This window comes from Lotus japonicus, chromosome 6 (assembly GCF_012489685.1).
Source record: "Lotus japonicus ecotype B-129 chromosome 6, LjGifu_v1.2".
NCBI classification, from domain to species: domain Eukaryota; kingdom Viridiplantae; phylum Streptophyta; class Magnoliopsida; order Fabales; family Fabaceae; genus Lotus; species Lotus japonicus.
Window position 1 is genome coordinate 12,415,161 of NC_080046.1, and position 25,268 is coordinate 12,440,428.

Here is a 25,268-nt window from a genome sequence, read left to right on the forward strand (position 1 = left end):
GTATGAATCCTTCCAGATGGAACCTGACGAATCCATTGAAGATATGGTTTTCAGATTCCATTTAATTATTGCTTGAATTAGACCCTCAACAAAAGCTATACCACTGTTGACCATGTCAAGAGGATTCTTAGAGGTCTTCCTGAAAACTAGGTACCTTTGATAACTTCCTTGAAGTTTTCAAGAGATCTTGATGAGTTGAGTTTGGAAGAACTCATAAGCATGTTGAAGAGTCATGAGTTAGATCGTGCAGAGCATCGGACTCACAGGAAGAAGTCCATAGCCTTAAAATCCAAATCTGAAAAGGAAAAAGCTCTCCAAGCAGCTGAAGAGTCTGAAGAAACCTCTAAAGATTCTGATGAAGATGAGCTAACCCTGATCTCCAGAAAGCTCAACCGCATCTGGAAGCACAGGCAGAGCAAGTACAGAGGCTCAGCAAAGGGCAAAGGAAAGCAAGAGTCTTCATCCAATCAGAAGAAGTCCTCATCAAAAGAAGTCACTTGCTTCGAATGTAAAGAATCAGGGCACTACAAAAGTGATTGTCCAAAGCTGAAGAAGTACAAGAAGCCAAAGAAGCATTTCAATGCAAAGAAAGGTCTTATGGTGACTTTTGATGACTCAGAGTCAGAGGAAGTTGACTTTGATGGAGAAATCGTTGAAGGACTCATGGCAGTTGTCAAAGACAAGGAAGCAGAGTCCAAAGATGCACCTAATGCTGAATCTGCATCAGAGGAAGAGCCAGACTCTGACGATGAAAATGAGGTATTTGCTTCCTTCTCAACTTCTGAACTTAAAGCTGTCTTGTCTGATATTATGGATAAATATAACTCTCTTTTGACAAAGCATAAAAAGTTGAAAAAGAATTTCTCTGCTGCCTCTGAAACTTCTGTTGAACATGAGAAAAAAATTTCTGAACTAAATGTGAGTAATCATGCTTTAGTTAACTCTAACTCTGTGCTAAAAAATTAAATTGCTAAATTAGAAGAAGTAGTTGCTTGTGATGCCTTTGATGTTAAGAATGAATCTAAATATGAAAAGTTTTTTCAAAGATTCCTAGCTAAAAGCGTAGATAGAAGCTTAATGGCTTCAATGATCTATGGTGTTAGCAGAAATGGAATGTATGACATTGACTATTCTAAACCCAGTAGAAATGAGCCTCCTATGCCTAAGGCAAAATCCTTATATGAACATTTTGTACCCTCTGGTACTATATTGCCTGAACCATTACCTGTTAAAGTTGCTAACCCCCCTCTCAAAAAGGGAACTTTCTCTATGACTAAATGTCATGCTCAGATTCCTCTGAAGTATCATGTTGAGAAACCTAAGGTTTTCAGAACCTCTGGGGTAACTAACAAGAAAGGACCCAGAAAGTGGGTACCTAAGGAAAAGATTATATATGTTGCAGATATCCTTGATCGCTCCACTGAAACACCAATCATGGTATCTGGACAGTGGATGCTCACGACACATGACGGGAGAAAGACGTATGTTCCAAGACCTGAAACTTAAGCTTGCAAGCGAAGTTGGTTTTGGTGGCAACGAAAAGGGTAAAATTGTTGGTTTTGGTACTATTGGAATTGGGATAATAGTCCATGCATTGATAATGTTCTGTTGGTAGATGGTTTAACTCACAACTTATTGTCTATAAGTCAATTAGCTGATAAGGGTTATGATGTTATTTTCAATCAAAAGTCTTGCAAGGCTGTAAGTCAGATCGATGGCTCTGTTCTGTTTAACAGCAAGAGGCGGAACAACACTTATAAGATCAGATTATCTGAGTTGGAATCTCAGAAAGTAAAGTGCCTTCTTTATGTTAATGAAGAGCAATGGGTATGACATAGACGGTTAGGGCATGCCAGTATGAGAAAGATTTCTTAGCTGAGTAAGCTTGACCTTGTCAGGGGCTTACCCACTCTGAAGTTCTCTTCAGATGCTCTTTGTGAAGCATGTCAGAAAGGCAAATTTACAAAAGTCTCGTTCAAGGCAAAGAATGTTGTTTCCACCTCAAGGCCGTTGGAACTTCTGCATATCGACCTGTTTGGACCAGTGAAAACTGAGTCTATAGGTGGCAAGAGATATGGGATGATCATTGTTGGTAAATTCGCAAGTGTACGAATCCACCCGGTTTTAATTATCGAACCACAGGGATTGTGAGTGAATAGATTCGGTTCAAGCTTTGAGTTTGAAGGTTTGTTTTATTGAGGCAAACATATGACGAAGTAGTAATAAGGAAAAAGAAAATATAAATTCAGAAATGAAACAGAGAATGAAAAGAAAGAGTGATTTACTTTGGGTTCTTGCTCAACTAATCAATTCAAGCACATCATTCTAAGCACATGTTCTCATGAATCTCTCCTTGATGTTATAGCCTAAGCAACTACCTATCGATGCCTCGCATAGATAATTCTTTCAAACCAAAAGATAAGCCCAATTCCTTGTGTACTTAAACATTTGTTTGAAGCATAAAGATTATAAAGTTCAGGCCAACAAACCCCAACCCTTCCTCTATTCCTAGTAGCAAGTATAGAAGGGGTAATCCCAAATCGGTTCCCTGATCTATAACAAACTTCCGTTCTGATTATAGAATAGTATAAAGCAAGCAAGCATACAAACTTAGATTGAAATTCAGAAAATGGGATTCAAGGGAAGAAGGAGAATATGTGGGAAAGAACTTAAGATTATAACTCAAATATAAAAAGTCTTACAAAGAAATCCAAAGCAAAAGAAGAGAGATTAGCCAAGCATGGCAAGAGCCATGCTTGGCTAAGAACCTGAATTACAAGCTTAGAAGCCCTCTCACACTCTCCTAGATGCTCCTCTACCTCTGAGTTTTTGTAAAAATGAAAGTAGAATCCAAGATATCAAAGATTACAAAAGAAAATGACTAAAATCCTATTTATAGGCAAAAATCCCGAGTCTGGGCTGGAAGGTAATTCCATCCTGAAAATGAGCCCCTGGAAGGTAATCCTGAGCGCCAATTCCATCCTGAAAATGAGCCCCTGGAAGGTAATTGGCGCCTAGGCGCCAATTAAGCACGCCTAGGCGCCAATTCCAGAACCCTGGAAACAGCAATTGGCGCCTAGGCGCCAATGGAGCACGCCTAGGCGCTCTGACTCGCTGGAAAACCTTTTGATCTTCATTTTAACTCCTCTTTACTCCTCTTTAAGCCTCTTTAAGCCTCCCTTCAATTCTCCAAACCTCTAGACACTCGATCTTCAGCTGTTACAACCTGAGAACTTGATGACAAAGCTAGGAAAATATCTAGAAATTCAGAGGTTAGTTTTGCACAAAGGCTCCAAAACAAGTGGAAATTGCCTAAGACTCCTAAACTCTAATAAAATGCAACTAAAGCCCTTATAAAACTACAAAATTACTAAACTAATGCAAATGCACAAATAAAAGTAGAAATGCATGAGAATGCATGAAACACTACATGAGACACAAGAAAAATACTCAAAACCTACAAGGAAAAATCCTAAAAACATCATATAAACCCGGGTCATCAGTCATCGTTGACGACTATAGCCACTGGACATGGGTAAAATTCTTAAGCCGCAAGGATGAGTCTCATTCTGTGTTCTCTACCTTTGTTGCCCAAGTGCAAAACGAGAAGGGTTGCAGGATTGTGCGTGTCATAAGTGATCATGGTGGAGAGTTTGAGAATGACAAGTTTGAGAGTCTGTTTGATACCTACAGGATATCACATGATTTCTCTTGTCCTAGAACTCCTCAACAAAATGGTGTTGTTGAAAGAAAAAATAGAACTCTCCAAGAGATTGCTAGAACCATGCTTCAAGAAACTGACATGGCAAAGCACTTCTGGGCAGAGGCAGTAAACACAACATGTTATATTCAGAACAGAATCTCTATCAGACCGATTCTGAGTAAGACTCCCTATGAATTGTGGAAGAATATAAAGCCCAACATTTCTTACTTTCATCCTCTTGGTTGTGTTTGCTATATTTTGAATACTAAGGATAGATTGCATAAATTTGATTCAAAATCTTCTAAATGTCTATTACTTGGTTACTCTGATCGTTCTAAAGGTTTCAGATTTTATAATATTGAAGCTAAAACTATTGAGGAATCCATTCATGTTAGGTTTGATGATAAGCTTGACTCTGACAAGTCAAAGCTAGCTGATAAGTTTGCAGATATGAGCATAACTGTTTCTAATAAAGGCAAAGCTTCAGAGCAAGCTGAGCCAGAGGCAGACTCTCCAGAGGAAGCTGGTCCCTCTGATCCACAACTTCAGAAGAAGAGCAGAATAATTGCCTCTCACCCCAAGGAACTGATTCTGGGAAACAAAGATGAACCTGTCAGAACCATATCAGCATTTAAACCCTCTAAAGAGAGTCTACTTAGCTTAAAGGGATTGGTGTCATTAATTGAACCAAAGTCAATTGATGAGGCTCTTCAAGACAAGGACTGGATTCTGGCTATGGAAGAAGAGCTGAATCAGTTCTCCAAGAATGACGTCTAGAATCTTGTCTAGAAACCTAAAAGTGCTCACATTGTTGGAACCAAATGGGTCTACAGAAACAAGCTCAATGAGAAAGGAGAAGTAGTTAGAAACAAAGCAAGGCTAGTTGCTCAAGGCTACAGTCAGAAAGAAGTGATAGATTATACTGAAATGTTTGCTCTAGTAGCAAGATTAGAAGCTATCAGACTGTTGATCTCTTTCTCTATGAATCACAACATAGTTCTCCATCAAATGGATGTCAAGAGTGCATTCTTGAATGGATACATATCTGAAGAAGTATATGTGCATCAACCTCCTGGTTTTGAAGATAAGAAGAACCCTGACCATGTCTTCAAGTTGAAGATGTAAGACCTGGATTTTCAGAACAAGCTAGTTTCCGACTCACGCGTAGAATCAGTGTAAGCGTGACAGGAGTTTGACATTTGAGGAAGATTAATGAAGAAGAAAGTTCAGGAATTGCTTGAGGAATGTTGCGTAGTTGTTTTCGGAGTTAGTGCGAGTCGTCTGCACACTTGCCTTAGGGCGAGCGTGTCCAGAATAGACTATTTCGCTCTTAAAGCAACGTTTTGAGTGAGATTTCGAACTCTCGGAAAATTTAAAGATTCTTTTTATTTTTCCATCGACCAGCGTTTCATTTCGGAACTCTGGACTGTACGCACGATAGGTTTCACTTTTCGGATGTCCGCCGACGCTAATTTCTTTGCTTCGAAACCCTATTTTCGAGCAATGGATGAAGACTTTTTCTATTCGGGACTTCTAACGAAGATTCCGTCCGCGTTGCCAGACTTGTTTCGACATTTCCAATCTTTCTTCTGTTGGAAGTTTTGTCGTCTGAGCATCACAGCAAAAAGTAGTTTTTCGGGGCAGATTAACCGACACCGCTTTTGAGTTTTTCGATATCGTATTTCCCAAATCCTAGATATTTGTTTTGAGTTCTGGAATTCTGACGCTAGAATCTCTCTTAGAATTCCACGGTGATCGTGCTGCAAAAATCGGAATCGCGAAATTTTCATTTTCCCGCGATTTCACCCGCCTATAAATAGCGCGAAAAAGCAAAATCCTCTCATTTTCTTTCCATTTGTGGCTGATTTCGTGGGGAGCAAGGGGGGAGGGGATTTCCGCGAAAACTTGACCAATCTTCGTGCAGTTCGTCCCTACTTCTAGGTATCGAGTTGAAGGAACTTTGGAAGTTTCAAGGCATTCCTGTGAAGGAGATTTGATTTGCGAAGCTGGATCAGCTCGAGGTTAGGGCAACTTACTATATATTAGCTATGACTGCATGATAGGCGTCGATAAATTCGACTTATGTTTTATCTGATGTTGTTTTTGATGATGAGTTGATGTTATGATGCTTTTCCATACTTGTGATGTTGTGCTTTTGTTGGATTGAGCGTTTTGACGCAATTTCGGAGTGGAGATTCATTGATCTGGTGATCTTTGATGTTTCGGGTTGGATGAGCAACCCTAGGCAAGTCCAAATGAGGGGTTTGGGACTTAGCCATTTGTTGGGATTCATTGGTTTACTTAGACTTTCCCCGGGAAACTTCTTTTGGGTGGTTGGTTTTCGGAAAACCTAGAATGAATAGAATTTTGTAAAATAAAGACTTGGGAAACTTAGACTTTGAGAAATAAACTCATAACTTGGCTAATTCGAATTGAAACAATTTTTATTAACGTTTAAGCATAGGAGAACTGAAGGGGAAAATATTTACGAAAGGCGGGGAAAAGTCGACTTATGTTGTGGGTTTGGAGAGTTTGGAATTGGGGAAAGCCACTGAGGTGAGCTATGGTGATGATTGAAAGTCACCGAGTACTCTAGTACTCCTGGTAGTGTTGTTCGAGTCGTGTTGTATTGACCGGCACAGACTCTGGGTTTTGTTTGTGGGTTTTGTGGTGGGAGTTGTGTTGTATTGACCGACACTAACTCCAAGTCGTGTTGTATTGACCGACACTGACTCTGGTTTTGATAATCATATTGCACACGTGCCTATACGCGATGAAGTGCCAAGCAGAGTACTTCGGTATAACAGGAAGTAACGATCAGCCATGCAGAGTTGAATCGGTCCTGACTATATCTGGCACAACAGGAGGTAACGATCATCCATGTAGAGTTGCATCGTGCCTGTTGATGTTCGGCATAGCAAGCAGAAATGGTCAAACCATGTAGAGTTTGTATCGTCTTGACTATAGCCAAAGGTGATAAGCGACGCCCGAGCAGAAATGGTTAAACACGAGGCCAGTGTTACGACCGTCTCGAGGTGCCCAGCCTATAAGTGGCAATACCGTTGGTTTGTCCCGTCGCCAAGCAGAGTGACGTCGTTGATTTGTTCCGTCGCCAAGCAGAGTGACGTTGTTGATTTGTTCCGTCGCCAAGCAGAGTGACGTTGTTGTTCTGTCCCGTCGCCAAGCAGAGTGACGTTATTCGGATTTGTGTCAGCATATTCTGCACTGGCACACAATGCATCTTATTATGACTGAATTGCGTAAGAGATTTGATAACATGCTATGTATAAACCTTAGGGTAAGCAGTGCATAACTTATATGTATATATACAACATATATATATATACCCCTTTTATCGCATGTTGATTGTATATCTATTGTATTCTGTAAGTTGACCCTAGCGCCTTGGCTTTGTTTGTATGTTTGTGCTTGGGCGGTCGGCCTGCTGCCAGGCGTCCGTCAGCCGGTTCGTGATGATTCGTTGTGCGGGAAAGACCCGGAGCGGAACGACTATTACTGAAGCTTTCGACGAGGACCCGGACTTCATGACTGTTCGAGGGAGGGTCGATGATAGTAGTGTGGGTTATGGGTGGTTAGAGCCTTTTGAGTTAGTTGTTACTGTAATAGCTCTGATTCGTCATTCATATTTTGGGACAGGGTAGGTTCCCGACGCATGGCTTTTGTGTGGTTCTCTTACTGAGGGATCACAGTGAGTCAGTCGGACCATAGGGGTCTTTGCTTAGGCCATTTTGAGGCCGACTTCCTCCTAGTGGTTTGTAATTATGATTTTCTCACTCACACATCTGGAACTGTAACTATTTGCCTACGGGCACACTACTTTGGAGTCACTGCGAGTGCGCGTGACGGGAGAGTGCAGCTGAGGTGGTACATGTGTATATATTTGTATATTGGTTAGTTAGTGTTGGGGTTATGTCTTTATTTCTCTATTGCTTGATTTAAAAGGAATCAAACGAAAAAAATTACCTGTTTTCCGCGTAAAGTTTACTTTTGGTTACTAAAGTGACATCTGGAAATCGGGGTGTTACATTGTGGTATCAGAGCTTAGTCGAGTCTTTTGGGAGTCTTTGGGGATAGGTCTTCTGTGCTAGGTTGTGTGACTCTGCAAAGAGTGAAAATTGATTGTCTGCAGAGCGATTTTCGCTCTAATTGCTTGCGTTACTACTCAATCGGATTGAGTGGTTTGTCTAGTGCTACCGTATGGTTAGTACTAATCGGACGTTCGATGGGATATAGGATGGTGGATCTTAACCGGATGGCGGAGGCTACACGTGAGCATCATCAACGACTGATGGCGACAGCAATGTATCAATAAAGAGGAATGAACCGAATTGGAGCTGGGGGACCAATGAGGTCAGGTTCCCAAGGCTACAACGGAAGGAAGAGTTACCATAAGTGGGGACCATATCAGCGTTCCGAGGGAAGAAATCTTATCTCAAGAGAGTACAAACCGACGACTGCTGATACTGGGGGGGAAGCCAGTTGGTGACAAAGGAGTGACATCTACTCGTTGCAGAAAGTTTGGGCATTTTGCTAACAAATGCTCAGTGATTGGACGGAGATGCTTCAAGTGTAACCGAGAGGGGCATCTAGCTGTGAACTGCAAGACCAAAGAAAGTCTATGCTTCAATTGCAACCAACCGGGACATTTCTCCCAAGATTGCAAGGCACTCAGGGGCGAATCATCAGGGAATGTTGGGAAAGGAAAACAACTTGCTCCAGAGGAAAGGATTCATGCCAAGGAGGGCAAGAGCTGAGGAGTTGAACGAGGAAGAACGTGGGAACGATGTAGGACCTTATTCGAGGTTGCTCGAGATTTAACTATAGAAGTTACATAAGGTTGGGAATAGCACACTAAGTCTAGAAAGTAGTCTTCCACCGATGCGTTTATGAGGAAGCTAGTAGTTGAAGAACGAATCTTAGGGAGATTCCGTATGGGTAGTATACGTGTTATGTTGAGGGTGTGTAGTTCCGTAGCGGGATCCTTAAAGGATTTAGTATCAGGATATTTGTGACTACTGGAGGATAGGAACTCATTGACTGTTCCAGTGGGTTTTTCTAAATTTCCACCTTCGATGTATTAGGCCTGATCAACCTAATATTGAGGGGGTGATATTCGGAATCACAGCTGGTTATGGACTTTGATAGAAGGACGGGTAAGATGAATTTGAATTGATTGAGGATTAGTCGGATTTGGGAGGAAAGTTCGTGTTAAGCATTTGATTGTACAAGATTAAGATTTGAACCTTTGGAAGTTGATGATTTTCGTATAGACATTGATTGGTTAGTTCGTGTGATTACTCCAAGTAGAGGTAGACTAAGCCAATAGAATTGATGTTGGAAAATCTTTAAGTATTTTCTCGGAAGTTATGAAGTCATAGGTTATGTGATTTCTGACGTGGGATTATTAGAGATTAGATAGGTTGGATTTAATATCCGGTTATAGATGATTGTTTGATGGTAGCGAGATTGAGAAGAATTAACTCTGAACTAGATTGTTATAGTCGAGTTCGAGGAATAAGTTTTTCTAAGCGTTGGATTAATATGTGGAGACATTATAGTCTTAAGAGATGAATTTTCACTTGAAAAGTGTTGAATTAATGATTAAGTTGGAGAAAGAAAGTTTTAGCATAAGTTGAATACTTGAGGTTGTTGATATGGATTCCAAAGAAATATGCTAAGATTACTAAGTGAGATTTACTAAGTTGGATTGAAATCTTAGGGTTAAGATTGAATCTTGAGAGTCGAGAATCGCATACGAGTAAGAGATCTTACAGTTGTAGCTGTGACAATAGGAGTTGAATCTTAGAAGAATGAAGACCTGGAGATGGGTTTCGGGTTAAGACCATTGAGGTATAATATAAGAGTGATCTTGAAGTAAATGAATCTTGGGTTGTGTAGGGTCATAAGGTTGGTTATAAGTTGGTGATCGATTGATGTTGATCATGAGGTTGCAGACATAATGAGCCATGTGATATGATTTGAATGATGTTAGCATAATAAGTTGTGGATGTGAAAGCATGACGACACTGGTCAGGTCGTTTGGGTAAGTGAAGGAGTTATAGTTTTTAAGAAACGGATATTCATTTAAGAAGTATTGAAGAATTAAAGGTCATTAGAGGACCAAACTTGGTGAAGGTTTAGGTTTTAAATCTATGAATGTCTGTCTAAGGTGTGTAGGACTTGAAGTTTGTCAGAATTTGATTGAGAAATTAAGAAGTTGATTGACGAGATGGTGATTGAGTCACAAAAAGGAAGGTGTTAGTATTAAGACGAATATCTGAGGTTGTTATATTTTGACGAGTTTCGTAGAGTTTAAGAGTCAATGGCTAGTTAAGTCCCTTGAGGTATAGTTATGATTTAATCTTCTAGAGGATAAGTCTTGATTTGTGCGAAGTGTTAGGGATTTCAGTAAGTGTAAATAGGTTTGAGTGAGGGAAGTTCTAAGGAAGAAGACGATAATAATGGATTGTTAGATATTAAGAAGAGGATTATCTTATAAGTTGTTGATAACTTGATGTTGAAGGGGACAAGATTAGTGAAGGACAAGAAATAAGGACATAAGTCGATTTTTAATTCGAAGGGTGACTAAGTAGGAGATTGATTTCATTGTGCGAGTGATGATAGTTACGAAGTTAGAGGTGTTTTAATGGACTAGCGGTTTCCAAGGGGGAGGATTCGTCTAAGAGTTATCGAACGAACAAGTGATGGACTGTAGATGAAGATCACGAGGACAAGTTGAGTATCTACTTTGAGATGACAGAGAGGCACTGAGTTTAAGAAGAATTCCGGACGACCGAAAGTAAAGAAGTAAGTGGCTAAGGTTGTGCGACTGCACGGAATGCCAACCGGTATCATTTCAAGCAGAGGTCCGACGCAAGTAATCGAGTCAGACGACATGAGGTTGAATGATGTTTTGTCTTTTGAGACGCCGATAGTTAGCAGTGGGGATAGAAGAGTGAAACAGTTAAGGGGAAGGCAGATTGCTTAAGTAAAGATTTTGAGGAACAATGACACAGGCACTACTACATGGGAATTGGAAGATAAGATCAAGGAACTGTATTCCGAACTTTTTGCAGAACTCTGAGTTTCGAGGACGAAACTTTCTTTTTGGAGGGGAGTATTGTAAGACCTGGATTTTCAGAACAAGCTAGTTTCCGACTCACGCGTAGAATCAGTGTAAGCGTGACAGGAGTTTGACATTTGAGGAAGATTAATGAAGAAGAAAGTTCAGGAATTGCTTGAGGAATGTTGCGTAGTTGTTTTCGGAGTTAGTGCGAGTCGTCTGCACACTTGCCTTAGGGCGAGCGTGTCCAGAATAGACTATTTCGCTCTTAAAGCAACGTTTTGAGTGAGATTTCGAACTCTCGGAAAATTTAAAGATTCTTTTTATTTTTCCATCGACCAGCGTTTCATTTCGGAACTCTGGACTGTACGCACGATAGGTTTCACTTTTCGGATGTCCGCCGACGCTAATTTCTTTGCTTCGAAACCCTATTTTCGAGCAATGGATGAAGACTTTTTCTATTCGGGACTTCTAACGAAGATTCCGTCCGCGTTGCCAGACTTGTTTCGACATTTCCAATCTTTCTTCTGTTGGAAGTTTTGTCGTCTGAGCATCACAGCAAAAAGTAGTTTTTCGGGGCAGATTAACCGACACCGCTTTTGAGTTTTTCGATATCGTATTTCCCAAATCCTAGATATTTGTTTTGAGTTCTGGAATTCTGACGCTAGAATCTCTCTTAGAATTCCACGGTGATCGTGCTGCAAAAATCGGAATCGCGAAATTTTCATTTTCCCGCGATTTCACCCGCCTATAAATAGCGCGAAAAAGCAAAATCCTCTCATTTTCTTTCCATTTGTGGCTGATTTCGTGGGGAGCAAGGGGGGAGGGGATTTCCGCGAAAACTTGACCAATCTTCGTGCAGTTCGTCCCTACTTCTAGGTATCGAGTTGAAGGAACTTTGGAAGTTTCAAGGCATTCCTGTGAAGGAGATTTGATTTGCGAAGCTGGATCAGCTCGAGGTTAGGGCAACTTACTATATATTAGCTATGACTGCATGATAGGCGTCGATAAATTCGACTTATGTTTTATCTGATGTTGTTTTTGATGATGAGTTGATGTTATGATGCTTTTCCATACTTGTGATGTTGTGCTTTTGTTGGATTGAGCGTTTTGACGCAATTTCGGAGTGGAGATTCATTGATCTGGTGATCTTTGATGTTTCGGGTTGGATGAGCAACCCTAGGCAAGTCCAAATGAGGGGTTTGGGACTTAGCCATTTGTTGGGATTCATTGGTTTACTTAGACTTTCCCCGGGAAACTTCTTTTGGGTGGTTGGTTTTCGGAAAACCTAGAATGAATAGAATTTTGTAAAATAAAGACTTGGGAAACTTAGACTTTGAGAAATAAACTCATAACTTGGCTAATTCGAATTGAAACAATTTTTATTAACGTTTAAGCATAGGAGAACTGAAGGGGAAAATATTTACGAAAGGCGGGGAAAAGTCGACTTATGTTGTGGGTTTGGAGAGTTTGGAATTGGGGAAAGCCACTGAGGTGAGCTATGGTGATGATTGAAAGTCACCGAGTACTCTAGTACTCCTGGTAGTGTTGTTCGAGTCGTGTTGTATTGACCGGCACAGACTCTGGGTTTTGTTTGTGGGTTTTGTGGTGGGAGTTGTGTTGTATTGACCGACACTAACTCCAAGTCGTGTTGTATTGACCGACACTGACTCTGGTTTTGATAATCATATTGCACACGTGCCTATACGCGATGAAGTGCCAAGCAGAGTACTTCGGTATAACAGGAAGTAACGATCAGCCATGCAGAGTTGAATCGGTCCTGACTATATCTGGCACAACAGGAGGTAACGATCATCCATGTAGAGTTGCATCGTGCCTGTTGATGTTCGGCATAGCAAGCAGAAATGGTCAAACCATGTAGAGTTTGTATCGTCTTGACTATAGCCAAAGGTGATAAGCGACGCCCGAGCAGAAATGGTTAAACACGAGGCCAGTGTTACGACCGTCTCGAGGTGCCCAGCCTATAAGTGGCAATACCGTTGGTTTGTCCCGTCGCCAAGCAGAGTGACGTCGTTGATTTGTTCCGTCGCCAAGCAGAGTGACGTTGTTGATTTGTTCCGTCGCCAAGCAGAGTGACGTTGTTGTTCTGTCCCGTCGCCAAGCAGAGTGACGTTATTCGGATTTGTGTCAGCATATTCTGCACTGGCACACAATGCATCTTATTATGACTGAATTGCGTAAGAGATTTGATAACATGCTATGTATAAACCTTAGGGTAAGCAGTGCATAACTTATATGTATATATACAACATATATATATATACCCCTTTTATCGCATGTTGATTGTATATCTATTGTATTCTGTAAGTTGACCCTAGCGCCTTGGCTTTGTTTGTATGTTTGTGCTTGGGCGGTCGGCCTGCTGCCAGGCGTCCGTCAGCCGGTTCGTGATGATTCGTTGTGCGGGAAAGACCCGGAGCGGAACGACTATTACTGAAGCTTTCGACGAGGACCCGGACTTCATGACTGTTCGAGGGAGGGTCGATGATAGTAGTGTGGGTTATGGGTGGTTAGAGCCTTTTGAGTTAGTTGTTACTGTAATAGCTCTGATTCGTCATTCATATTTTGGGACAGGGTAGGTTCCCGACGCATGGCTTTTGTGTGGTTCTCTTACTGAGGGATCACAGTGAGTCAGTCGGACCATAGGGGTCTTTGCTTAGGCCATTTTGAGGCCGACTTCCTCCTAGTGGTTTGTAATTATGATTTTCTCACTCACACATCTGGAACTGTAACTATTTGCCTACGGGCACACTACTTTGGAGTCACTGCGAGTGCGCGTGACGGGAGAGTGCAGCTGAGGTGGTACATGTGTATATATTTGTATATTGGTTAGTTAGTGTTGGGGTTATGTCTTTATTTCTCTATTGCTTGATTTAAAAGGAATCAAACGAAAAAAATTACCTGTTTTCCGCGTAAAGTTTACTTTTGGTTACTAAAGTGACATCTGGAAATCGGGGTGTTACATAATCTCTCTATGGTCTGAAGCAAGCTCCCAGAGCATGGTATGAGAGATTAAGCTCATTCCTTCTGGAAAATGAGTTTGTAAGGGGTAAAGTAGATACAACTCTCTTTTGCAAAACTTACAAAGATGATATCTTAATTGTGCAAATTTATGTTGATATTATATTTGGATCTGCTAATCCATCTTTTTGCAAGGAATTTTCTGAGATGATGCAGACTGAATTTGAAATGAGTATGATGGGTGAACTTAAGTATTTTCTGGGAATACAAGTTGATCAACAACCAAAAGCAACATGTATCCATCAGAGCAAGTACACAAAGGAACTTCTGAAGAAGTTCAACATGACAGAATCTACAATAGCCAAGACTCCAATGCATCCTACATGCATTCTGGAGAAAGAAGATGTCAGTGGTAAAGTATGTCAAAAGCTCTATCGTGGTATGATAGGATCTCTTCTATACTTAACTGCATCTAGGCCAGATATTCTCTTTAATGTACATTTAAGTGCTCGATTCCAATCAGATCCGAGAGAAACTCACTTAACTGCTGTTAAGAGAATTCTCAGATATCTGAAAGGTACCACTAACCTTGGCTTGATGTATAAGAAAACATCAGAGTATAAGCTTTCAGGTTACTGTGATGCTGATTATGTTGGAGATAGAACAAAAAAAAAGTGTTTATGGAAATTGTCAATTTCTAGGAAGTAACTTAGTCTCATGGGCAAGCAAGAAGCAGTCTACAATTGCGCTATCCACTGCAGAGGCATAATACATCTCAGCAGCTATTTGCAGCACTCAGATGCTCTGGATGAAACATCAGCTAGAGGATTATCAAATCCTTCAGAGCAATATTCCAATTTACTGCGACAATACTGCTGCTATCTCACTTAGTAAGAATCCAATCTTACATTCAAGGGCAAAGCACATTGAGGTAAAGTATCATTTTATTAGAGATTATGTTTAGAAGGGCGTACTTCTTCTGAAGTTTGTTGATACTGACCATCAATGGGCAGATATCTTTACAAAGCCCTTAGCAGAGGATAGATTTAATTTCATACTGAAAAATCTGAATATGGACTTTTGTCCAGTATGAGGATGGATCAGAACCTCTGACTATGATGCTTCTTTATCAGAAGATGTCTAGTTCAGAAGGTAACCTTGTCAGATGCTGAGTACCCATTGGTACCCACTCTAAGACAAGACAGCAAACGTGTGTCAGTCTTTTCTGATGCCTCGTTCCTTGTGCCTCTTGGGATAATCTGTTGTAATGATGTTGATATACTTATTCTCCATCGTGTGCTATGTGTATTTACTGTTTAACTTTATATCATTAATTTCTAGCCGTTGATTTTACTTTTGGCTTTTAAACCGCCAACGGTTACCTTTAAACCCACTTATGCACACACGTTATCCACTTCTCTATCTTATTTCAAAAGCTTTAGTTTTTCTTCAAAAAACTCTCTCCTCTCTCTCTCTCTCTCCTGTTCATTCTCTCCTTCTACCCAAACCCTCATCTGCCATGGAAAGACCCGAGAAAGCTGATTCTGCAGATGGTAAAGTGTTTCCAAAGATGGTTATGGGTCTTGCAACTGGTCAAAGTGGTCCATGTCTTCGATCAAGGTCCAATGAACCCACTCAGGCCGAGACTCAAGGGTCAGAGAAAGTCACTCCGATTGGTGAAAGAGGGTGTGCAGTCACTTGCAATTTTTCTCCTGAAGATCTTCAAGTTCTCTGCAAATTGCGAGTTGATTTCAAGAATGTTGCACAAAATGGGTTGGATCTTCTTTCTGCAGTCAAGTTTCAAGGTTGGGAAGGTTACTTCAACAGGCTCACTGGACCCATCTATGACAAGCTGGTGAAAGAATTCTGGAAACATGCTGAATGTGACGATCTTCAAGTGGTTTCCTATGTGCTGGACAAGAAGATCATCATTACTGAAAGATCAATTGCTCTGCTTCTGGGTCCAGATACTATCAAGGGTTACATATTTCAAGCAAATGAATCCAAATTGAAGAGAGTGAAAGACAAAATCAATTCGGTACTGTATGCAAATTGGCAATCTGGGAAATCCGACTACAAAACTAGAGAGCTTCATCCTGATTTAAGGATCTGGCACAAGATCATTCTGAATTGCTTCAATCCCAGACCCATTGGAAGTTCTCCAGACTACATCAACTTTAATCAGAAAGTGATGCTTTACTTCATCAAGACTTGGAAGAAGATATGTCTTTCTTACTTCTTATTCACTTATCTGAAAGATTGCATAAGGAGATCAAGAACAACTGCTGCTGTGACTAAGAACACCATCATATACATTCCTTATGGAAGACTGTTATCTGACATCTTCGTTGAAAGAAATTTGTTCAAGGACTTGATCAATACAGGATGCACTGAAGACCTTTCCATTCTTGCTGGAGACGTCTTCAACTCTACAACTATGAAGAGGATGTGCCTGATAGAAAAGAAGATTGAGACTGACTCGATCATCACAACAAAAGAGGTTAAGGGAAGAAGAATTCCTCTCAAAGACTATCCCCTCTGGTCTAAGGCTGATGATCTAGAGGCTATCCTGTACTACATCGAGGATTTGAGGAATCTTGGCTTTGAGATTGATGTCGATGAATTCTTCAGAGCCCTTCCAGAAGCTCCTGATTATGAATCTCCTAAAAAGAGATGGACAAAGAGGAAGAAAGAGGATACTACTGAGGTTGCAAAGGATGACTCTGAGGATGGTGATGATGATGAGAAACCACCTCAGAAGAAGAAGAAGAAAGTTAGAATTGCTACAAGGGTTATCCAGCAGGAAACTACTCAAGCACCAAGAACTGCCAGAGTCACAAGATCTTCTGTTAGGAACTCAAGTAAGTTCATAATTCTTACTGACGATGATGAATCTGATGCATGTTTGGCTGTGTCTAACCCCACTTCTACTTTAGCCTTACCTTCTCCTCCTACCCAACAAACCTCTGTCATCCACCCAATCACCACAATCACCACTACCTGCTATCCACAACCAAAGACTTCATTAATTCAATCTTCCATTGAAAATGAACCCATTTGGCAAAGAATCCAAAATCCTCAACCCTCTGAACCTACTTCACCCATTCTACTTCCATACACCTCACAGGCCTCTGAACCTCACCAAGCCTCTGAACCTCACCAAGCCTCTGATCAGAAAGCCTCTGAACAACAAGCTCAAGAACAAAAAGACTCTGAACATTCTGAGCAAGAAACTCCTTCTCCCACTCATTCCATACCGTTTGTTACCAATAACGCTACTTCCTCTCCATCCAACAACTCTGAGTCTGGTCGCAAATTCTTTCAAGCTGTCAGTGATAGGATCTCAGAGCTTCCTGAGAACATCATTAGAGCTCAAAGTCCAAACCGTTACCCAGGACCCAAACCAGAACCTCTGAGTGCGGTCCCTCTGAACTTGGCCTTTCCTCTTCCAAAGGAAAGAAAACTTTCTAAGGTGTCCCTCTCCAACTACTCATTAGTCAACTCTGTAGACTTTGAGTTTCCAAACACTGAAGCTGGCACCTCTAACCCAACTCCATACCCAAAGACTTCTAATCTAATGACTCTGGAAGTTGCCTCTCCTCAAGCTACCTCTGAAGCTACGAGCTGCAATCATCCTTCTCCACCTGAAGTCAATCTTCCTATCATTCCCTACACCCATCCTGAACCAAAAACACTGCTGGAATGCATTAATTTGTTCAGTGATCAAGCAGCAACTCGGGTACACAACCTATATGGTCGCACTGATCATAGTGAGAAACCCTGCATAGTTATTGAGGACTGGGGACGTCTATGTCACTGGCTGCATGACAAGATTGATGCAACGATGGAATTTTATACTGAGGAAAGAGAAGCCAGAATTGATGCTGCCAGACAAAGACTAGAAGCCAGAAACAGAAGAAGAGAAACTCTCCATGAAATGCGCTTAAGGGAAAAGCTCTGGAATGCTAGGGAAGAAGCAAGAAGAAAGAAAGAGCAAGAAGAAGCTGGGTGCCTGACATTGAAGAACAAATCTTCTTCAAATGCTTTCCTTCTAAGCTCACTGATGCAATTCTCAACGAAAGCCATTGTCATATGTATTACAAGATGAAGATGCTCTGTGAAGACTGTTATGGGTTACAATGCTATTTATACACCAAGTTCAGTCTCCAGAAGTTAATGTTGCTGCAGTTTCTCGAGGTGATTACATTGGAAACTGATGCACGTCTTAAACCTCCTGACCGGTGGTAAACGCTCTAGTCATTTAATTTTCTTCATCTGCATTAATCAATTATTTTCTTAATTAACCTTATTATCTAGTTATCTTTTTCTCCTTCTTTAACTTAGAACTTCTCTAAGGGGGAGTACCTTGTACTTCAAGCTAAGTTTTTCACACCCCATTCTTTTTCCTTATGACAAAAAGGGGGAGTACTACCAGTTTTTGATGTGTAAGCTGTGTTAGTGTGATTTCTTTTCTTTTGGAGAATTAAGTGATCCATCTTTATGACCATAGATCTGTCAGTGGGGCACTAGCAAGGAATACATTTTCACTTCGTCAGAAGTGATTGTATGCTTAAATCGGTTGACTCTGATACTTTTCCTTGTTTTGACTCTGATTATTCATGCGCTCTGATAATCCTATATATATGAATCTAACTGATATAACGAATGATCACCTTCATTTTAGCTCAGAATCTTGATATTACTAATGTTTTTATTAAGTCTTAGATTCAGGGGGAGCTAAGCTCAGAATCAAGTTGTGACTTGGATTCAGGACGAACAAAAAAAACCATACGTCTCAGGATAAGTTTACCTCTGATACCCTAAACTCTGAGTGTATTCAGTTTATTGTTTAAGAATTGTTCATCAAAATACTTGGTTTTGTCATCATCAAAAAGGGGGAGATTGTAATACCAAGATTTGGTCATGTAGTACAACTCTATGTTTTGATGATGACATGTTAAATATTGTGTATGAAATATTGTGGTACTCTAAAATTGTTTTCTGAGTGTTTATATGACAGGCTCTGACTCTGGTCAATACTCACAACTATCAGAAGCATTTAGCCCAAAGAGTAACCAACGCAACGCTTTCGTACTCACTATGTTCTGATTGAACAGTAGTATATGCTTCAGAAGTTCTGAAGATGATAAGCTCTGATGTGGATTCAGATCACTTCAAGTTCTAAAGACCAGGAGCTCTGAAGGTCTAGAAGCTCTGAAGGTCTAAAGGCTCTGAAGGTCCAGAAGTTCTGAAGGTCCAGAAGCTGAGAAGTGAAGATTCTGAAGTCCAAGAGTAAGTTGGCTCTAAAGACCAAGTACTTCCAACTTTGATGTCTAGAAGCAAAAGATACGAAGGTCAGAGGATCCAAGCTTCCCTCTGACTCTGATCACCAAGCTTCACAAGTTCCAACATGAAGCGTCGTCTGATCATAAGTCAACTAGGATAAGGCTCACGTCGCTGTCCAAGTACAAAAGCAATTGTACTATCCTGACGACCTTACCTAAGATGTTCAGCCACAGCAGAATCTGGAAGTTCCGGATTTGCCCTCCAACAGTAGCATTTCAAACTGCGAATATAACCCTAATCCTTGAAGTATAAATAGAGGCTGAAGATTGAAGAAGCGGCTAAGAAACTATGTATAAGCTTAAGCAACCATTCAATATTCTCTTAGCAATCTTTCTTCACTAGTCCTTACTGTGTTTACCTTAGCATTTTCAGAAGCACTCATTGTAAACCCAAAACCTTCAAACAGTTAGTTTGATTTCCTTAAGGGACCAAAGTTGGTCAGCTCCTTGAGAAGACTAAGAGAGTGAATCTTAGTGTTTGCTAGTTCATTGTATTGTTAGTCACTGAGCAGGTTGCTAGTGCAGTTGTAACAAACATTGAATAGTGGATTGCCTTCATTCTAAGAAGGAAGAAATCACCTTAACGGGTGGACTGGATTAGCTTGAACGATTATCAAGTGAACCAGGATAAAATACTTGTGTGCTTTTCTTCATCTCTTATATTTTGCACCTTGTGTTATTTATTCGAGAGATTTGTCAAAATCCAAAGAGGGAAAAGTTTTTAGTTGAAAACTCTATTCAAACCCCCTCTTTCTATCGTTTTTCATACCTTCACCTATTGCTTCTTCTCCAAGGGTTGTTTATAGAGTTTCATCCCCCACAATCACAACTTCACATGTAATTCTATCACACAATCCCAAATTTTCATTTGTTAATACACCCTCTATTGGACCTAATAGACTTAATTGCAGGGCCCTTCTGGAACAATCCATGCTACTCCTACTCCAAGTCAACCTCCACCATTGCAACCAAGGGTTGTTTATAGGGCTCCAATTGCTTCTGCTGCAAGCTTTGGAGGACCACCACTAGCCCCTGCTGCTGCTTCTTCTTCAACACAAGCTACACCTCTGCAACCAAGGGCTGTCTACAACCTCACACCTCCACATGCTACTACTGTTATAGTGCCCCCAATGTGAGAGGAAATGTGTTCTGGCCACCCCCTGTGAGAGGAAAAGTTTTTAGGCCTCCCCGTCAAAGTATCTCACATGCCACCACTACACATCCCCCACAATCCCAAGGGAGAAGATCCCCACCACCGGGTCCTGCTATACATGACTTTCCTGGAGGACCTATGATATTCATGCCAACACCTTCAATCCAGCCAAGGCTTCCACAGAATCCATGAAGTTGTTGTCTACTTTTTCGTGTCCCTAACCTAAGTATGATGTTGATGAGACAGTAATTTTTTGGAAGGAATATTAGGGCAAATATATTATGGACCACTTGTGCACTTTTGTGCTTTTTTATGCTATATTAGGGTATTTTAATTAATGACTTATGTATGGACCAATTATGTGCTCTTTTGTTGCCATATTGTGCTATTGTGCTCACTAATCTTTATTATCTATGAAAAACATGGTTATTTAAGGGTTTCTTTTTATTATTTACTAGTCTTGTAACTAAACAAGGTTGTCACAATGGTATGGAATCTAATGAAAAGCATGGAATTTTCATTTATGGAATCTATAGGTCCTACTTCACAATGAAACATACCCTCCCCACTCATACTATAGGTCCTACTTCACAATGAAAACAATGAGCAACACAATCAACAAAAGTAAGACAACCAAAGCCATTCCTATGCCATAATATTTCTGAAGCTTGATATGTCCACTCAGAATCTCATTTGTCTTCACCATAACTTCTTTCACCAGCCTCAATTCTTCAATCACCTCTTAACTTGTCTTCAACATAACTTCCCTGACCCGCACCAACTTTTTCCTCATACCAGAATCCCCATACACTTGCAGTTCATCTTCCTTTTTGTTACCAAGTACATTGACCCTTCCATCTTGTTCTGTTTCCTCTTCCACTTCATCAACCCACCGAAAGAATTTGCAATTGAATTCATGGTACTGCAAATGAACAAGACAACAACAATTATACAATCACAACAAACACAGCTCATGATTATGAATTCATTGTAACCATTTACTTACCCTAGGTAGATAGAAAGCATAAAAAGGTCTTTTTAGGTTCCATTTAGTTCCAGATACCCTCAACACAACCTTTTCACCACTTTTACAGTAGAGGACTCGATCAATAATGGAGTGCGAGGTACCACTTGAATCCTTGCTCCCCTTCGTGCTCCCCTTCGTTTCTGCACTACATTTGGACTTTTGAGACATTGTTTGCCAGTTGCGAGTTGAATGAGAGAAGAAATTTGAGTATTGGAAGAACCAAAGTGGTGGGATTGAAGGTTTTTGAATTTGGGGATTTTGGGTCTGTTCTAGGCTTCTTCTTCTTCTTCTTCTCTTATAAGGACGAAAAGGACTAAATTGATGTTTCAATGTTCCCCCCCAACGTTCTAATCCACGTGGCAAATCCAGGCACTTAACGTGCCAAATCATCGTCTTCGTTAACGTTCACTAACGGGAGGAGAGGCAGGGACCAACGTGATCGACGTTTTCAAACTTCACGAACTACGAGAGACATTTCCGTAGAATAGGGACTAACTTGTCCGACGCCATTAACTTAAGGGACGAAAGTGACCATTCACCCGTAAGTTTATATTGTTCCAATTAATGCTTGGTGAGTTTTAAAGCATGCACATTTTAAATTAATATAATGTTAAATATGTTTTTTTTCCATATAAAATAGGGGAGGACTGAATTTAATCTATCTAAAAAAAGGCCATAACTTTTAGTCCCCAATATTAATAAAATGGTCGGGTAAAAATAGTCATTTAGTTCATTTTGTGGATTGCTACTAAAACCATAATCAATAATTTGTGGCGGTTAAAAATTTCCGTTTATATATAAAATCGACGCAAGAAGTACAATAGACTAGGGACTAACTTCACACATGTCAATAATGTTGAATACTAATAGCTAACAAGAATGTCCATAATATTTTTTTTTCAAAGAAAAAAAAATGCCCTACACAAAAAGCAATAGTAAAAAAGGAGAAACACTCTTAGTGAATGATAAAGTCAAAGAGTCTTTAAAAAAGTCAAAGAGACCTTTAATAAAAAACACTCAACAATATTTTTAAAAGCAAATGTTAGCTGTTAGTAATGTTAGTAAATTAGTCCAACCAACATTAATATATTTAAGTTTCTCTTTCTTTTTCAGTAAAGATTTACTCACATTGTACTTTTATCTCTTTATTTTTTCTCAATATGTCACATATTATATGTATCACTCACTTTTTCTCATTTTTCACCTCAAAATTCTATCCTTTCTACCAAACGAAAATGATGGTAGACGCTCAACGAGTGTAGACACACAAAAAATAAATAATAAGATGCAATTTGAAACATATGATGGAATGTGATAAGAAGAGAGATATAGAAAAAATATGGTGTATTTAAAGTGTTTATTTGGCCTTTAAATGTGTAATAAATGCACCTATAACTATTTAACATCTTTATTTATCAAACAATTTTAAGTCTAGTTGTGGGAACAGAACTTGTTGAGTGCGCTTGGGAGGGTACAATTGATTGAAGGTGTTCCGGATACTTGGGTATGGCTCCCCAGTAATGATGGAGTTTATTCTGTCCATTCTGCTTATCTTTTGTTGCAGGATCCTGCTTTGCCAGTGGCAGACCATGCGTTCTCAAATGTGTGGCAGTCTTTTGCCCCATCTAATGTGAAAGGATTTGCTTGGAGAGTGTTGTTGGACCGTATTGCGAGCAGAGAAAATTTGGTAAAGCGTCGGGTAATCCCTTCCTTAGCCGATGCCTCTTGTGTTTTTTGTAATAATCATGTGGAATCTTGTTACCACCTTTTATTCTTGTGCCCTTTCTCCATGAGTATTTGGCAAGGATGCTTACAATGGTTGGGTTGTTCTTCATTTCCCTCCAATTCTGTGCGTGATCATCTGTTTCACTTCAGATTTGGTGTTAATAATTTGCAACAGCGTTTGTCCCGCTCAATTTGGTTAGCTGTCATTTGGTCGGTGTGGTTGATAAGGAATGAGGTGGTTTTTCGAGGAGGGGCAGCAAGTGTGGAGTATGCTCTTGAGCTGATAAAGCGCAGGTCTTGGCAATGGAACAAGGCAAGTGTGAGAGGGTTTTGCTATTCGTCTTCTGCTTGGTTTTCAAATCCTCTTCTCTGCATTCTTGGGTCCTAAAGAAGCTCGTATGGCAGCTCCTTTGTTCTTGCTTTTGAGCTGGTTTTGTGTAGGGTGGTAGTGCTTTGGCTTTTTCTTTCATGCTGGCCTGCATTACCTTGTCTGGCAGCCAGTTTGGATTAATTTTGTCTTGTCATATTTAGTTAAGGTGATTAAGTTGGAGGGTCTTGTCTTCTTTCCTTCTTTTACTGTTGTTCTGGGGTGGTTTCTTTGGGCTGTCATTACATGGTTTTATCCTTGTATTTGGTTTACTTTTTTGGTCCTTCATGTATTTTGGGTTGAGTACCCCTTGTACTCTCTTTTAATACAATTTTGCTTATCTAAAAAAAAAAAAAGTCTAGTTATCTATTAGAAAAAAATTATCAATACCTACTTTAACGTTATCTTTTCAATACTCTCTTAATTATCGATTAAAATTCGTGAGAGACCATAAAAATGTGGGTCTCACTTACAAATTGAGTTTTTATTCATTCACACTTACTCTCTCTAACATCATACTTTCACTCACTTTTTTATATATCTCTCATAATTTTCTATCTCATAACATATTTATTTGAATTCCTCATTCATTTCTTCATTTATTTCTTTTGGTGGAGGTGTGATTAATGTGAATAAATAATTAATGGTTTCAAATTAATGGAATATCAACTAATAAATAAAAACGTTGAAAAGAGAGGATAAAATTAAGGGTTGCCATCAATACTCTATTTATAAATCACACTAACTCCTCAACCTGAACCATTTCACTCAAACCCTCAACCTGCAGAGATGCCGAAGAACATTCAGAAATCCCTTAGTGACTACCTCTCCAAGATCAAAAACCCTCGCTCACAAATCCATTTACCCTCTATGAAATGGATCCTCAGAGGCTGCAAACATCTCAGCACTCCTTCTTTCTCCATGGATGATAAGAGAAACAAAAAGAATGACAATGAAGCCACTCTAGATGACATTGACCGTTTTCTCTTTGAGAATTTCAGGTCTCTATTCCTCGGAGACGGTGAAGAAATCAACAACGAAAAAAATGCCCACAAACCCCATGGAAAATCGCCAATGCCAAGTCCGACGTCCTTTGATTCATTTGAAGAATCATCACCAGATCTCGGAGGCTCTAAAAGGTTCTTTGTGACCCGTGGCTTCTCAGGGTCGAGCAGCTCAGCTGCGACACCAGCACAGAACGGCGAATATTCATGTTCAAAGGAGACAACCACATTGCTCAATACCTGTGTGGCGGTGTTGGTGCCATGCACAAAGAGCCCCTACGAGGAATTCAAGAGATCGATGGAAGGTGTGGTGGGAGCGAGGCTGAGGAACGATGAGAAGGTGGACTGGGATTTCATGGAAGAGCTTTTGTTCTCTTACATGAACATGAATGAGAAGAAGGCACACAAGTTCATTCTCGCTGCTTATGTGGATGTGATCAGCCTCATGCGCAATCCTCTGCAGCCTGCTCCAGCGAAGAGTGTGAGGACTATGAGGATCGGCATGGAGATAAGGAAGAAGCTTGAAGGAGTGAAATTGGATTGAGTCATCCATCGCGAATTTAAGGATTTTCATGGACTAGATTCAAGATCTTCATAAATTTGAGCTTAATTTCTCCATTTTATTTTTATTTTTCTCTCTTATTTTATCCTGAGTTGCATGCTAAGTGACAAATTTTATGTTCTGATTTTGGGTGTAATTGAAAAAAAAAATTCCTTTCTTGAGGTTGAGGGATGAAAATTCCCTTCTCACTCAAAAGAATTTGGTTTCACTTAAATTAGAGGTATGAAATTTTTGATATTGATCTAAGAACTCAAATTTAAACATGCAATTTTTATTTTGCCTTTTAAATATAAGTTCAACTTTGTTATTTCATCTA

The 25,268-nt window shown here is 40.1% G+C and overlaps 1 protein-coding gene across 1 annotated transcript; it reads left to right on the forward strand.

The window, feature by feature from the left end:
* Positions 1 to 24,175: 24,175 nt before the first annotated feature.
* On the forward strand, positions 24,176 to 24,934 carry LOC130724920 (transcription repressor OFP14-like). Its single transcript, XM_057576186.1, has one exon. It carries the CDS (start codon positions 24,176 to 24,178, stop codon positions 24,932 to 24,934), a length of 759 nt encoding a protein of 252 aa, XP_057432169.1.
* Positions 24,935 to 25,268: the final 334 nt, after the last annotated feature.